Raw genomic sequence first — 14,688 nt, 5'->3', positions numbered from 1 at the left:
ATCCACCACTCTTTGAAATTATTCAGGTGCTTAAAATGGTTGCTTTGAATACGAAAGGAATATTGGGAGATAAAGCTGCAAAGCTTGGACAAGGGCGAAGAGACCCAATACACTGTAGTAATATTTACTACGTTATATTCTCCCTTCTTCCTCTTACAAGGAACTCAAAGTGGCTTTCAAGGTTCACCACTCCATTTTATTGTCACAACAACCACCCTGTGAAATAAATTAGGCCCAGAGTAATTCAGTGAGTTCCATGGCCAGAGTGGGGATTAGATCCCAGGTTTCCCAGTTCTAGTCCAACATCCTAACCACTACTCCACACTGGCTGTTAGAGAACTCATTGTATTGTTAAGAACATAAGAGCAACTGTTCAGGAACTGCCCAAAGTTTATTTAGTCTAGAATTCTGTTTCCATATTAGCCAGTCAGTTGTCTATGGAAAATCCACAAGCTGGGCATTTCTGCAATAGTCACTCCCACTTGTGCCTCCCAATATTTGGTATTCAGAACCATACTGCCTCTGCCATTGGATGTAATACATAGTTGAAAGATAATACATTTGATCATAATGTGTTATTTCTTCCTTTAGCTTTTGGCATGGCATGAATTAGCCTAAAAGTAGACTTAACATTTAATAGAAGTTTTCATTACTTGGTAGAAAAACTTGGCAGGAAAAGGTCAAACAACTCCCTTTTTATCTTCTAGGTTAATCATGTTGTCAGTCCATTGCTCGATATCTACTTTCCTGAAGAATCTGGTGTAAATGTGATTGCGGAGCCTGGATGCTATTATGTTTCATCTGCATTTACTCTAGCAGTTAATATTATTGCAAAGAAAGGTGTTCAATCTGATGACCCTCTTCTCTCTAAAAGTAAGCAAAATCTGCTGCACATTTAAATCATCCAGACTGCAGAGAAACATGCACTTTGGATCATAGTGAAAAATTATGATTAAATAGGTTGCTTTTTATTTCAGGTTGTTCTGAGATTTTATTTAAGTAGTGCTTTTTACACAACACTCACAGAAAATTTTATGTAAAAACATTAAAACAGTAAGCATTACTAAAATATAAAATGTTAAAGTCATGCCCCAGGGAAACGAAATTTCTCCTCTCAGGGCAAGATGGTAGTCTAAATCTGTGGTGGCAGTTGCATGAAGAATTACCTTGCATGGTATTTGTAACTGCATTTTATTATGGATTTTCATAAACTGCCAAGAGAGCTCCAGCTAAGGGGCAGTATAGAAATTAAATAATACCTGAGCTAAATACCAGATTGCTTAGCTAGCTTTTTTCTCCATCCTCTTCCCTTGAGATGTCAGATTGTTCCAATATTTGAACTGGTGTCCTTTTTAAAGATTATTTGGTTTGATGAATAGCTACAGAACCATCCTCAAATGAGGAAATACAAGGAACAAGGTCATACTTCTGTTTCCTTAAAAACATTCTGTTTCTAGTTTAAAGTTTTGCCTGTAGGATACACTTTAAATTTTTAACATAGGGTTTGCCTTGTTCATCATATTGAAGGCATGCTTATATTATCATTATATTGTGACTGTGTTAAGTGAAGAACACTCATATTTAAAATGCTGCAAGGTCATTCAGCTTAAACAATTTCCCATATATTTGTCTTTTATCTAGCACTCCTTTCCCATGTTTTTGTTCATGTGTATGTTTCATGTGCTCCTGAAAATCTTGTATTGCATTTTAAGACAATAAAGGGGAATTTACTATGATACTGTTACATTTTTTTACAGTGGAACACAGCCAAGATGATGAACCAGTCTTCATGTACTACATAAACGATGGTGTTTATGGTTCTTTTGCAAGCAAATTATCTGAGAATTTGACCACTATTCCAGAGGTTCACAAGGTGAGCACATCTTTATTAACTTTAGGTTAAGATCCTCACATAGCCTTCTTACAGTATTTGGCCACTGTGTTCAGTGATAGCCCCATATACCTTAATCTAATTGTCATAACTGTTTCTGTGCAGAAATACAAGGAAGATGAGCCTCTGTTTGTAAGCAGCCTTTGGGGTCCATCCTGTGATGAGCTTGATCAAGTTGTGGAAAACTGTCTTCTCCCTGAGCTGAATGTTGGAGACTGGCTGCTCTTTGAGAATATGGGTTCTGGTACTTTGGGTGAACAATCTGTTTTTAATGACTTCCAAAGGCCACCAGTTTATTACATAATGTCAGTCAGTAATTGGTAAGTTTGTAATGTTTTTTACAGTCATCTGGTGTTTAGAGTGACTGAGCAGTGGCTAGAGTGTTAGATTTGGATACAAGAAAACCCATATTTAATTTTTCACTGTGAAGCTCATTGGTTCATCTTTGGACAAGTAAACTTTTCTTAGCTGGACTAATCTCATAGGTTAAAGGTACAAAATAGAATAACCATTGCATGTGCTGGACATATTAAAAGCTTATGTACAAGCTGCATGCTTAGGTTTTGGTTTGTGAGATTGTTAACAGGCTGACTCAACAGGTCGCAAGTCTGGCTGGCCTTACAGGTTTGTCTTAAAAAAAAAGCAGTATGTTCATGTTTATGATATAGCCATGAAGTAGTTTAGCTCTCATAATGCAGTCACTTTAATGCTGCAGTGCTTTTTTCTGGGAGGACAGAACTTTAAAAGACTATCCACAGAGTTTAAGTGACTCATGGAAACAGTATACATGGGTCTTGCTTTAGGAGGCTTGGCACTGTGGCCAATCAATGTACTTGCAAGTGCTGCTTTCTCGGCAGTGTCACACCCAGCATAGTTTCTTATTGCTTGTCTTGACCAGTTGCTATTTGGCAAGGCATATTCTGCCATTAAGACTCTAGGTAAGTCTTACACAGTTTAGACAGAATAAGGTCCTATCACTCTCAGCATTCCCCAGATAGCCATGCAAGCTAGAGAATGCTGGCAGTCGTGGATCTTCTTGTGAATGAAAAGTTTACCTTTTAGTAAAAGGAACAGAATGATCTGGATCTGTGAATTCAGTTTATCAAGTCCTTGCCGACTGCTGATTTTTATAATACTATTATTTATATCTGCTACGTAATTGGATGATAATAAGCTGAAGCTTGTAAGAATTCTATACTGTTCAAAGTCTTTCTTGTATATATACAAAAAATCTGACCTCCAAACTTCCCTTTAATGATTTGATAGCATAAAATGTGGGAAAGAACTAAAATTAGACGGTTTAATGTGTCTAATTGGTCACATTCGCTTGCAGAATAGTATGGAAAATAGGAACAGACTGAATGCATTTTGGAGAGTGAAATGTATTGTTTTCTTCCAGTATTTTGCCTGAATATCTGCCTGTGTTTTCTGTTCAGGTGTGAAATGCAAGACGCTGGATTCACCTCTGACACACTGATGAAGAATTTCTTCTTCGTGCCTTCTTGCATTCAGCTGAGCCCTGAAGACCGCTTTTCTGTTGCAGCTTAAACAAGCATTAATGTTTCATTTAGCCTTGCAGTTGCACGTCTGTAGTCTTGTCTGGTCACAACATTCCAGTTTGGAAGGAAAATGAAACAACCTTGAATGAATTTTTGAAACTTGAAATCAATTGGGACCAGGCAAAACTAACAACAACTATAATTTCCTGGGGGAGTAAGGGTTAAATAATAGAGATTTAAACATGTTGGATCACTCAGTCCCTCAGCATTTAAATAATATGCAACAAAATGGATGACTTAGTTGAGATGGAAACCCATCACTTGGGTTCTCTATTAAACAGTTTACATACAAGTACAGTTTTTATACTAAGGATTTCTGTTAGAAAGTCTTGTAAAGTTGTCTTTCCCCCAGATAAATAAAATGTCAGTGGGAAACAAGTGTGACTTCATTAGCTATGTTTAGTGTATTTAGGATGTGTAAATTTGTGCTTTGAACTGTAGTTTAATAAATGTAAAATTGCATCATAGTATTTGTTGTATTTCACCCTTGCCATACCCACCCTTGTATGATTGCAATAACTTTTTGTGTAGACTTTACTGTCCCCACCCCAAGCTAATGGAAGTCTAAGCAGCAATGATAATTTAAGCACAGAAGGGCACAAAGTACTTGATTAAAAGGCCTTCACAAGTTAACTGACAGACCCTTAATAACTAAAATTAAGCTGAAAAGCACTAACTTCAGTTAAAATACACTTAGACTAAATACTCTTAAATGTTACACTTGTGAGCCAACAGATACCAAAAGACAACCCCATAAGAAGTAATCAAACTTAAACAAGAAGTGGAATTATTGTTCTATTCTTTTGGCTATTGAAAGCAAAACTAATTCTCAACCCATTTGAGAGTAAAACCAATTTGATTCCAAAGGGCTTAACTTTCCACATAGCATTGGATTGCAAATCTTGAACTTCCCAAAAAAAGGTTATGATTGGCATTCAGAAACTAATCAGACAGAAGACTTAGCAAGGGAAATATTGAAGCTTTTACTCATTGTTACTTAGACTCCTCCCACTCTTTGATTATTAATTTTAATTTATTTTGCTAACCTAGTAGCCTTGGAAGCAATTTTTGCAATGCACCAAGCCAGAATTAAGTTGAAAATGAAGATTAGTATTTCTAATTTGTTGATGTGAAATGGGCTGCCAAGTGCTAATGCATCTATACTAGTGCCAATTGGCAGGATTTCTTTCCACCTCAGTTCAGTGGAGTTAAATTAAAGGCTTAGGAAATACTCCCTTCAGGCTGATCATTCTACAGTAACAGGTACTATATTTAATATGGTTTTTACTTGTGTGAATAGTTTCTACAGCTAACTCTAATACACCTGAGTATAGAATATAGCTGTAAACATTAAAAGCACAAATGAAAAAAATACACATTTCAGTTTTCCAATTGAGAAAAAAACTATATTTAACATTTTGATCCAATATCTCTCACAATTCTGTCACACACAAAAGGGGAATTGTCTTATCTCTCAAGCCTCTTTAAAGATGCCCTGGATTCTGCTATAAAGTTTTTAGAACTGTTGTGAGTTTAACTGACTCCACTCTGAATGGTACAGTCACCTTGGAAATGTCTGTATTGTACTTGACAGTTGCCATGAACTTGGTATGTATTTGAATTTATATGCGAAAACCTATCTTCTGTTTACAATATTGTAATATCAGTTTTGGAATAATTCAAATATAAAACTGAATGATTTCTATATAGCAAATAACCAATGGAACTTTGTCATGTATGCAGTACAACTATTTGCTTTTAGCCTGATTAATATTGTATTTCTATAACTTCTTTTTTCCTCTTTTAAGTAACCCAAATTGCTAATGCATGGACAATCGACAGTAATGCTCAATAGAAAATGTGCTGTGGAAAATAATGTTTAGATACATCAAACTTCTGCTAGCAATTCAGCACTAAGAACCAGCTGGAAAGCATCATGAAAGGAGAGAAGAACCACTGCAGTTATTTTGAGGTTTCCTTATCTCTGGTTAAGTCCTTAGCTTTAAACATATTCACTGTAAACATATTTTATGTGATAGTCCTCATTTATAGATGGCAGCACTGTATCATCCCTCCCTCTTGGGCAAAACACTAAATTTGTTCCTGGGGGAGGGAGGAGCTAGTATTGGCTTAACAGTATTCCTTTACTGCTGGTAATGTGCACTGGTCTCATACGTCTCCACAGAGAAGACTTAATGTTGTATGCTACCTATTTGAATTACATGGAAAGACCCACCACAGAGGTTAGTGCCTAATGCCCTCGGGTGTGCCGGATTCCTGACTGCTGGAGGGGACCTTTAAAAAATGCACTGAACACAGTTCAATAATTGGTTTTAAAATGTTCATAAAGTTAAATAGGACAATTATGCTGCATGAGCTTTTGAAAATGCAAACTTTTGTTAAGTGTTAGCAAAAATAAGAGGGATTTAATTTACTTACTTGCAGAACACCAGATCATAATGAACAGCATTTTTCCTCCACATTTATATCTTATGTAGCATGAGCAATGCTGTTTGAATGGCAAGAAACCTGTTTAGGTTCTGTGCATTCTCTTGCACAGGGTTCACTACAACTTGCAAATCCATCACAGAATAGCATAAGAACTATACTGAACCATAGCAAAGGTCTGTCTAGTTAGGTTTTCCTCTGGAAGTCACAAAAAGGCAATGCATACGGTATTCAGAAGTGTTCTTTCTCTGATACTGGAGTTAATATATAGCCGTTATGACTTTCTATGAACTTGTCTAATTACCTTTTAAAACCATCTCAGCAGACATAACTACCAGGCCTGGTCCTGCCCTTAGCAGCCACCTCAGGCACCCAATATTGGAAGCAGCAGCAAATGGTTATTTGTTCTATTTTTACTTACCAGGAGTAGAGGAGATGTACGTGGGATTTTGCTCCTCATGTGCCAAAATCACTTTACCAGTTTTGGGTATTGCACAGTTTAACTAGGAATGGAGGTGACTTTTCTTTTATTCTCCACTTCAGGTCGCAGAATGTCTTGGTGGCTCTGTTCAGTACTGAGTAGGAAAGTAAATGCCACCACAAGGGGCGAGCCAGCTTTGCGCGCACACAGCAGCGAGCACTAGTCTGCGGGAGTGTCGGTGCCTCTGGTCTCTCTCCAGTGCTGTTGCTGCCACTGCTGCTGCAGGTCCAACATGGGGCTGGTCCACACACTTTCCACACAGGTCACTAGCTTCCCCACTGAGGTGGGTACCCATTTGTGTACTCACACTTTCAAGCTCCTGGGTGAGCAGGAGTAGGGGTGCCCACCCTGCCACATGGATTCAAACTGCCGGCTTTCTGATTGGCAAGATCAGTGGCTCAACAGTTTAACCTGCATTGCCACCTCATGTTCCAGAAGGGTAGGTGCCTGGATGCTATGAAAAGACATACCAACTCATCTGCAGAATTTGGCCTTAGAGTAGCAAACTATCAAGCCAACACATCAAGTAACAGCTGTTCTTGTGGGAGAAGATCAGGTCACTGTGCAATCATGTCCTAGATGACAAGTACTGGCAAGAGTACTGTAGTCGGAGACCCTTCATTTATCCAAGCAACAGCTGAATATATGCAGGCACCGGACATACTGTGACGCCAAAGCTATAATGGAGGCAGTGGCTTTACGAAGACATGTCTGGCTATGATTTTCTGTTTTGACTTAAGAATCTAAATTAGGAATTGGAAGACCTGCCTTTTAATGGAAAGGGCCTTGTTCTAAAATGCACAAGGTCATGGGTTCCATGCAGAAAGCAAGAGCCACTACCATAAAGATGGGTACCAGTCAATCTTCTGTGCTCCTGATTTGATTCCTAGTATGGTCTCAACTCTCCTTTTTTCCTCAGACTGACATCACAGTGATTAATCTTGCCATCCTCAGCAACCACCAGCATTTAGAAGGCAATACTTGCCCCCCTCCCTAGTTTCATCTCGATTGCAAGAGGAAAACAAGGCCTGCAAGCAGCACACTTGATTCCTCCTTTTTCTTCTGCCTCTCAACCTACCTTCAGAGCTAGAATTGCATCTTTCCTATCAGCCTACGCTGCAGTTACAATGGATATATGGGTATTATCTATTGTATGGGATTACTGCATTGATTTAGTGTCCTCCTTCCCTTTTCAGGCAGATCAACTCTGCGATCTAAAGGTGCCATTTCCAAGGTGCCTACTTGATACCAATACAGTGAATTCTACTCCCATTATTTTACTGCCTCCCCATGGAACATGACATTAATTCCTATATTACTGCCCCAAAGATTTAGAATGACCATGCTGTCTACGGTCCTGCCTCTGTTGCATATTGGCTTCTAGTTTGTCTCCACAGATCTCAAATACACTTATTTTCACATCACCATAGAAAGGTCTAACCAACATTTTCACCCCTTTGCAAACAGTTCTGAGGCACTCTAATTACATGTACTTTTGTGTGACTTGTCAACGGCACCAAGCATTTTCACCAAGTTGTTGCAGTTGTTTGTGCCTTCCTCTGCACATAAAGGCATATAGGTTTGCCCATATCTGGACAACTGGCTCCTAACAGTGGAATTTAAAAAATGAGCTGTCCAATGCCCTTGCATTCAGTTGGGTTTCTGCATGCACTTGGCCCATTCAGACTATCAAATTTACTGGGGCCATATTGGATTCTACTTCAAGTTGAACTTGCCTATTCCTAGATTGGGTACAAACTCTACAGGACTTGGTATAATTGCTCAGGTGTTGGACTGTACCCTTCAATGGCCTTATTGCTATGACTATCATGGTAGTGCCATTCCCCCAATTAATGAGGGTCATTCAGAATTGGTTCCTCTAAGTTTTAGCCTCACAATATAACCTCAGACAAATTTGCCATTTTGAAGCCCCTTTGGGGCTCTTAGCAATCCTTCTATTTTTAACTATCTGAATATTTTGGTGCCATCAACCATGGCCACCCCACTGGTCCCCTAGCTCCAGATCATTCCTGAACAAATTAAAATGGACAGGTCTAAATACAGATCTTTGCAGGAGTCAACTATATCTGTCCAGTGCAAAAACTGATCATTCTTCATTCTATTCTTTAGCCAGTTATCTAGCCATAAGAGAACCTGTCCTCTTACTCCATAACTGCAAAGTTTGCTCAGATTTTGGTGAACTTTGTCAGAAGCTTTTTGGAAGCTAAGTAACAATGTCTACCAGATTGTCCCTACTCAGATGTTCACACAACCCTGAACAGCAGAAGATGTCATGCATGCTTATTTTATCTTTACTGTTTTCCAACAATTTACCCAGAACAACACTCACAGTGTCTCACCAGGTCCAGGGTGCCACTTAGGGTTAAATCCCGGGCTGTCTCACCTCTGTTCTCAAACTGAGCAAGGAACATCAATGGTCTGATTCTGTGTGGGGCAGCTTTCTTTGGTATTGAAATGTCTCTGCCCCATTTCAAATTATTTTGGAACATAACAGCATTGACCCAAATAAATGCAGTAACCTTTTTGTTTCCTGATATTCAGACACAGTCCTGGTTTGCATATAATGTTGCAGATTAGGAGTTGATTAGCAGTTAGTTTAATTGTGGGTTGTTGTCAGTGCCCAGGTATGGAGGAGGCAGGAGACAAGGCAGATGGAAGCAGCAGGGACCAAGGCAAGACTGAGTGCAAACACACTCCCAAGTTCAATAGCAAAGACAGAGTCCTAGTCACAAAACAGTCCAAGATTAGGAAACAGAGCTATGGAGTAGAACAGGGCAGGAACACAGTAGCAAACAAGCCAAAGGTCAATAACCAGAGATGATAGAGCAAGGCAAGATAAGCAGGTACCTTGGGACAGGAAACCAGATGGGATTCAGGCATGGCATGGCATGGGAAGCAAGATAGGAACAGGATCAGACAAGCAGGATGAAGGTATAGCGACACTCAAGTAACCTCTATTGCTGAGGCAGCTTCTGGAAGGAGGAGTTCACACTTCTGTTCTTTCACCAGGACTCGCAACTGGTGCTCAATCAAGAGCCTGAGAGCTACAGGAGGGTCTGGGACCAATCCTGCAACAACCCAAGTGGTTGTTCAGATGCTAGGCCAGCAGATGGAGGTGCTCACATCCTGACTGTTGTTTAACCCGCAAATAACCTATACTGCCCAGTTAGGCATTACATAGCAAACCCCAGTTGAGCTGATTGGGGGTTGAATAGTCAAAAAGGTGGCAGCGCACACCTGGCATATGCAGTGGTAAATCATATGGTAATTAACAACCCATGATCTGCCCAAAGTTTCTCTGATTTTCCCTGACTTTTGTGTAGTTCTGCTTCAAAAATTTATTCAAGTCAGCTTTCAGAGAGTTCTCTTTCGATCCAGAAGTCATATGGACAATTTAGTTTTAGAGTAAAATCTTAGCATTCTGCCACATGGACCAATTATCTAACTTTGTATAATGTTTGATATATAGCTTGAAGAATAATTGCTCATTCAGATTCTCATGGTTTGGATATTCTTAAAGTAATTGCCAATGGATGTCCACTAGAGGTCACATTTTACTAATCTATTTTATTCAAGAGAGCAATATAGTCAACCACACATTAGGTCAAACTACAGGTTATACCAAGATGTTGATCTCCAAACTCCTTTTAAAAAACTGAAATGAAAAGTGACTGTTAATACAGTTGGTTTAAAACAGCAGTAAGGCATTTTAATACCTACTTCACTGTTAACTTTGGTTGTGTTTTTAGGGTCATTGTCCTGCTGGAAGATAAACCTCCACTCCAGTCTTGGAATTGTTTTGATAACTCCTTGGTCTTCGTGATACTGTTTGTTTAGATATATTCTCCAACAAATTCAGAGGGCCTTCCAGAAATGGGTCTGTTTAATGCTAAATCCTGTGGCATCAGAATTACACCCAGGACTCCCTTCAACTATTTTAAGAGTATTGTCTGTGGCTTTTGCAAGCAGTGGGCTGCACCAGAACTTGTTTAGGCATGTCACAGCAAAGGGGGCAAAGAGATCTGCAAGGCACTGTAAACCTTACTCTTATGCCAGAACCAAGCTCGTAGGTCTTTCTGAATTTTCACTCATTGGTTGCTTAGCGTATCAGCTTCAAGTGATCTACCCATGTAAGTTAACTTACACATTAGAAGAGTTGTAAGATTAATACTAAATTTAATGGAAGCATTTTAAAATAAATATTTGCTCTACCAGAGTTAGAAACTGAAAGGGAACACTTGTCTTATCTATGGTAATGTTTTGCTTTTTCCATATTTTTAAGCGGAGGCAGAAATGGGATACATGTGACCTCCACTGCCTTGACGAATTATCAAAAGGAAGCCAAAATCAAATCTCTGCTGCAGTTGTGCTCATCCTATCCTTCAGATAGGATAAGCAGAAATGTGTACAGAAGCTACACTGGGATGTTTCTTAAGAATCTGCATTAAGAATTTACTTGAAAATGCTTGCTCTAGGTTTTCAAGTAAATGCGATACCTCAACTCCCCCTTCATGCAATTTCTGAGAAGTGAAGTGTGTGGTTCTGTTTCTGCACCCTTGCTACACGTACGCTCCCAAATTCAGAGGCTTGTAAACATCCACTGCAGACCAGAACAACCAACAGAAGTGATCTCTGCCTCTTCGTACTGCCTCTCTGCATTTCAGCATGACAGCTGATTTTGGCCACTTAGCTGATTGATAGCCCTTTATTATCCTGGCAATTCCAGCTTCCTCACTTCCCTGCCTTCCAGAATGTCCCCTTTATCCTCTATCACAGCTCCATTTTCTGACCTCACAGAAGCAGCCAACACAGTTCTTTCTGTGCTCGCTTGAGGCAGAGAAGTTGAATGGAGCACAGATCCCCAGCAGTGAGGTGAGAGCTCTGTCACCAGTCGTAGATTTGGAAATCCAAACATTCACAGGAGCCACTGGATCACTCTCTAAGTTCAAAACACAGTTTCTCTTGCAAGATTTCCATACATGACACTTCATAAACATTTCTAATCACACAAATGTTTCCGCAAATTTCAGGCTATTGTACTAAGATCAAAAGGCAGAAATAACTGTTCATAGTCTCTCACATGATTCATAATAATGGCAATTTGAGCTAGAGCATTCAGGGACACAGGGTAGTTACTGGCACCTTGCCAGTTTTGCAAGCTATCAAGCACTGCATCAGCATTCAGGAACTAACTTGGAATACAAGCTTTTGAGTTCTCCAGATCTCTTCATCAGGCAAAATGTTACAAAAAGCAAGCTGGGTAGGGGAAGAGAGAAAATTCAAGAGATCTGCACAGAGAAGGTAAGCTGACCTAGAGAAGGATGGTTTGATTCAAACTGGACCCGACCAGGTTATTGAATAGCTTCAGGACTTACCTTGAACTGTGCTCAGGAACAAACGGAACAAGAAAGTTGCAAATGCTTGATCTTCCATTTCAGAAAATAAAGAATGCATCTGTTAGCTCAGAGCTGCCTCCATCCTGGTTTCTTGTTCAGTGGAAAACACAAATAGAGATAAATTAGTAAACTAAACACAATAAGGAAATGCATATATCACTTATTAAATAAGTGTAGGCAGAAGATACCAACAGTTGCTTGCTTAAGATGTGCATGGAGCAGTTAACTACTGTAATAATAATTAGTAGTGTAAAAAAAGAAGGTGGATAATGCATTTAGATGACTTAGATTCCAGAAGAGCAGAATATAGAGGAGATACCACACAAAGATAAGCAAACAACATAGGAGACATTAATTCAAAATGTCAAAGGAATTAATCCACACAGGCTACGGGTAACTGTTACAGATGTTACAGATATTCTACAAAAGGTGGGAAGGGTGCAACATGAAGGTCACCTCAGTGCTCCTCCCAATCAGCTGGACAGATGATTTTGGTTGCTTGGCTGCGGCACTCCAGAGCAGGAGGGAAGGCCACTGAGGTGCCACCAGGATATGGCTTATTTTGGGAGTGCCTGACTCCTCCCTTCCCCTCCCATCAGGCCTCAGAGATACAGCCAGGGCAGCTCTTTCTGTACTGGCTACAGAGGGAGAGGAAAGCTTTCCTAGTCTAGAGACCCAGCTATGAGGTATGAGTGATTTCTTACCTCATAGCTGGGTCTTGGAAAAATTTTGTGGCCATCCAGCTGCTATCTTGCAGTCACTGGATTGCACTGTAAGCTATTTCCAATGTGCCAACTAGATCACTAGCTCCTTGTTCCATCTCCCAATAGGTTTACCCCTCGGTGCTCTTTCTCTCACTCCTGAATTACCCAAACAGTTCATGTTGCTCTCTGCACAGTAATAACTCATACAAATTATTGTCTCCTATAGATTAAAATGCCATTTTAAATGACTGAACAAATCTAAAACTGCACTTCAACAGAGCACAACACATATTGTGGAATGCGCTCCCCGGAGAGGTTTGCCTGGCGCCGAGCTTATATTCTTTTCGGCACCAGGTCAAAACCTTTTTATTCAATCGTGACTTGGTTCCTATACTTTCCCTTGCACCCCTAGATCACAATCCCCAGCCTGACAGCCAGCTTTTGTGATCTGTTTTGATAGCAACTGGCAGTCCCTTCAAAGTGTACAAGCCGCACCTTGAAGAGACTGTCTGTGGTTGTAAACCTATTTATAAAAGTATTTTGGACCGCCTAACAGGCACCAATAATTGCACAGATCTAAAAAAAATTCAGTCTTTTGCAAGTGTGAATCTGCAAAGTACAGAAATCTGAAAATGGGTAGTCTCACCAAGGTAATATCCAGAGAGCTATCCACTGTTAAAGTGCAGCAGGTACCAGTCATGGACAATGACCTAGAGAAAACGCATTTTCCCTGCTTTGGTTTGGCTTTGACAGCTGTCAAAAGGTAAACTATCACACCAAACTGAAGGCAAAAACAATCTGTGCTCACACCAAGGGAATGGTTCTGTAGCAAAATTATATTTTTTTCCTTCTTAGAGTCCACTTCCTAAGAGTATTTTCATTTTCCCACTTGATTCCAAGACACGAGATCTTCACTAAGATGGAAAATATGACATCCCACTTTTTAAAAGGGCATTATCCAGGTGAGGTTGCTGGTTTTCAGACATGTGTAAGTTCACAGGTGCACACTTGCACACATTCCTTTATTCCCCCCACCAATAATTTTCAAATATCTGCACATATTGTTGTTGCTACATGCTGTCAAATTGTCTTCAAAGTACATCTTCAGTTTTATCATCTTTTGCTTCCAGTGAAAGTTCTGGCTTGATTTCTTGCTTTATGGTTTCCAGTTTGCTTTGATTTATACCTGTCCTGTTCCAGTTGCATGTGTTGTGCACCAGTGGATTTTCCTGGTCCCTCTGGGCATGTCAGCCATGTAACTTCCTTTTGGTTTTGATCTTGCTGTGTCATTTGTGGTGTTATACACTATTCATACTTGTTCTTTGCTCTTCCCGAGTAGAGCAAAGTGCTTTCCAACCAAGGAGTCTCATCTTCTGGCACTATCTCCTCTTTCATATTGGATCGTTTCATCATACGGTTTATAAGATAAGAATATTCAGAAGTGGTTTACCACTGCTGTCTTCTGTGCAGTACTAACCAGAGTTATCTTGAGCTTCACTGCCATTGTTTACAAAAGATCTTCAGCCTTCAGCTACCAGTGCTGCCCAGTAGCTGCCCTTCAGAAGATTCTATGTCCCTATGACTGTTAGAGATATCCATTCTCTTCTGCTGATGTAACAGTTCCTTCTGAAAAGGGTGGCTGCATTTTAGTCTGGTGCCTCAGCTTTGCCCATTCTGCCTTGGGCAACTCTGCTAGATCAGCCTAGTTGAGACGGTTCTGGCCTCCTGGCAGCATTGCTCTTGGTTTCTCTGACACATGCACATCCAAGGAGTTGTACTTGTTAGGAAGTCCAAAAATAGTTTAAAATACATTTGCAACCGTGGTGCTCTTTGGGCACTTTGAAGGGGCGGTCTGTCAGGCTAGAGACTGCAATCTCCAGGAAAAAGGCTAAGGGGACTTAACACCCTCAGTGAGCCAAAACCAGCTTACAAATGCAGCAAGAAGGAGACTACAATTTGGTCCTGTGGCAGCATCCCTTGGCAAATCCATAGCAGAACTGAGCAGTAGGGAAGGGAAGAAGGGAGTGACCATCCCACAGTGCGCCCAACTCTCAGGTTTGCAGAACAGCCAATTTGCCTCAGAATAGGCTAGCATGAAATATGCCCAGTGGGGATTAGAGTTTATTTTTCTCATACCTATCTACTTTATTCACATTCTAATATTTTTGATCTTTTCACATAGGCATCA

At 40.1% G+C, this 14,688-nt stretch overlaps 1 protein-coding gene across 6 annotated transcripts in view; it reads left to right on the top strand.

The window, feature by feature from the left end:
- AZIN1 (antizyme inhibitor 1) overlaps positions 1–5,167 on the top strand; it is a 29,960-nt gene extending 24,793 nt beyond the window's left edge. For all 6 annotated transcript variants that reach the window (XM_044421745.1, XM_044421750.1, XM_044421748.1 and 3 more), the window contains 4 exons: positions 708–873; positions 1,758–1,873; positions 1,997–2,211; positions 3,328–5,167. In XM_044421745.1, the coding sequence (XP_044277680.1) occupies positions 708–873; positions 1,758–1,873; positions 1,997–2,211; positions 3,328–3,439 (609 nt within the window). In that variant the 3' untranslated portion in view covers positions 3,440–5,167. The remainder of the gene's footprint in view (positions 1–707; positions 874–1,757; positions 1,874–1,996; positions 2,212–3,327) is intronic.
- Positions 5,168–14,688: the final 9,521 nt, after the last annotated feature.

Source organism: Varanus komodoensis, unplaced genomic scaffold (genome assembly GCF_004798865.1).
Source record: "Varanus komodoensis strain SLA01 unplaced genomic scaffold, ASM479886v1 scaffold12, whole genome shotgun sequence".
Lineage (NCBI taxonomy): Eukaryota > Metazoa > Chordata > Lepidosauria > Squamata > Varanidae > Varanus > Varanus komodoensis.
The sequence above is the reverse complement of the archived record's forward strand: the minus strand, read 5'-3'. Positions and strand labels throughout refer to the sequence as shown.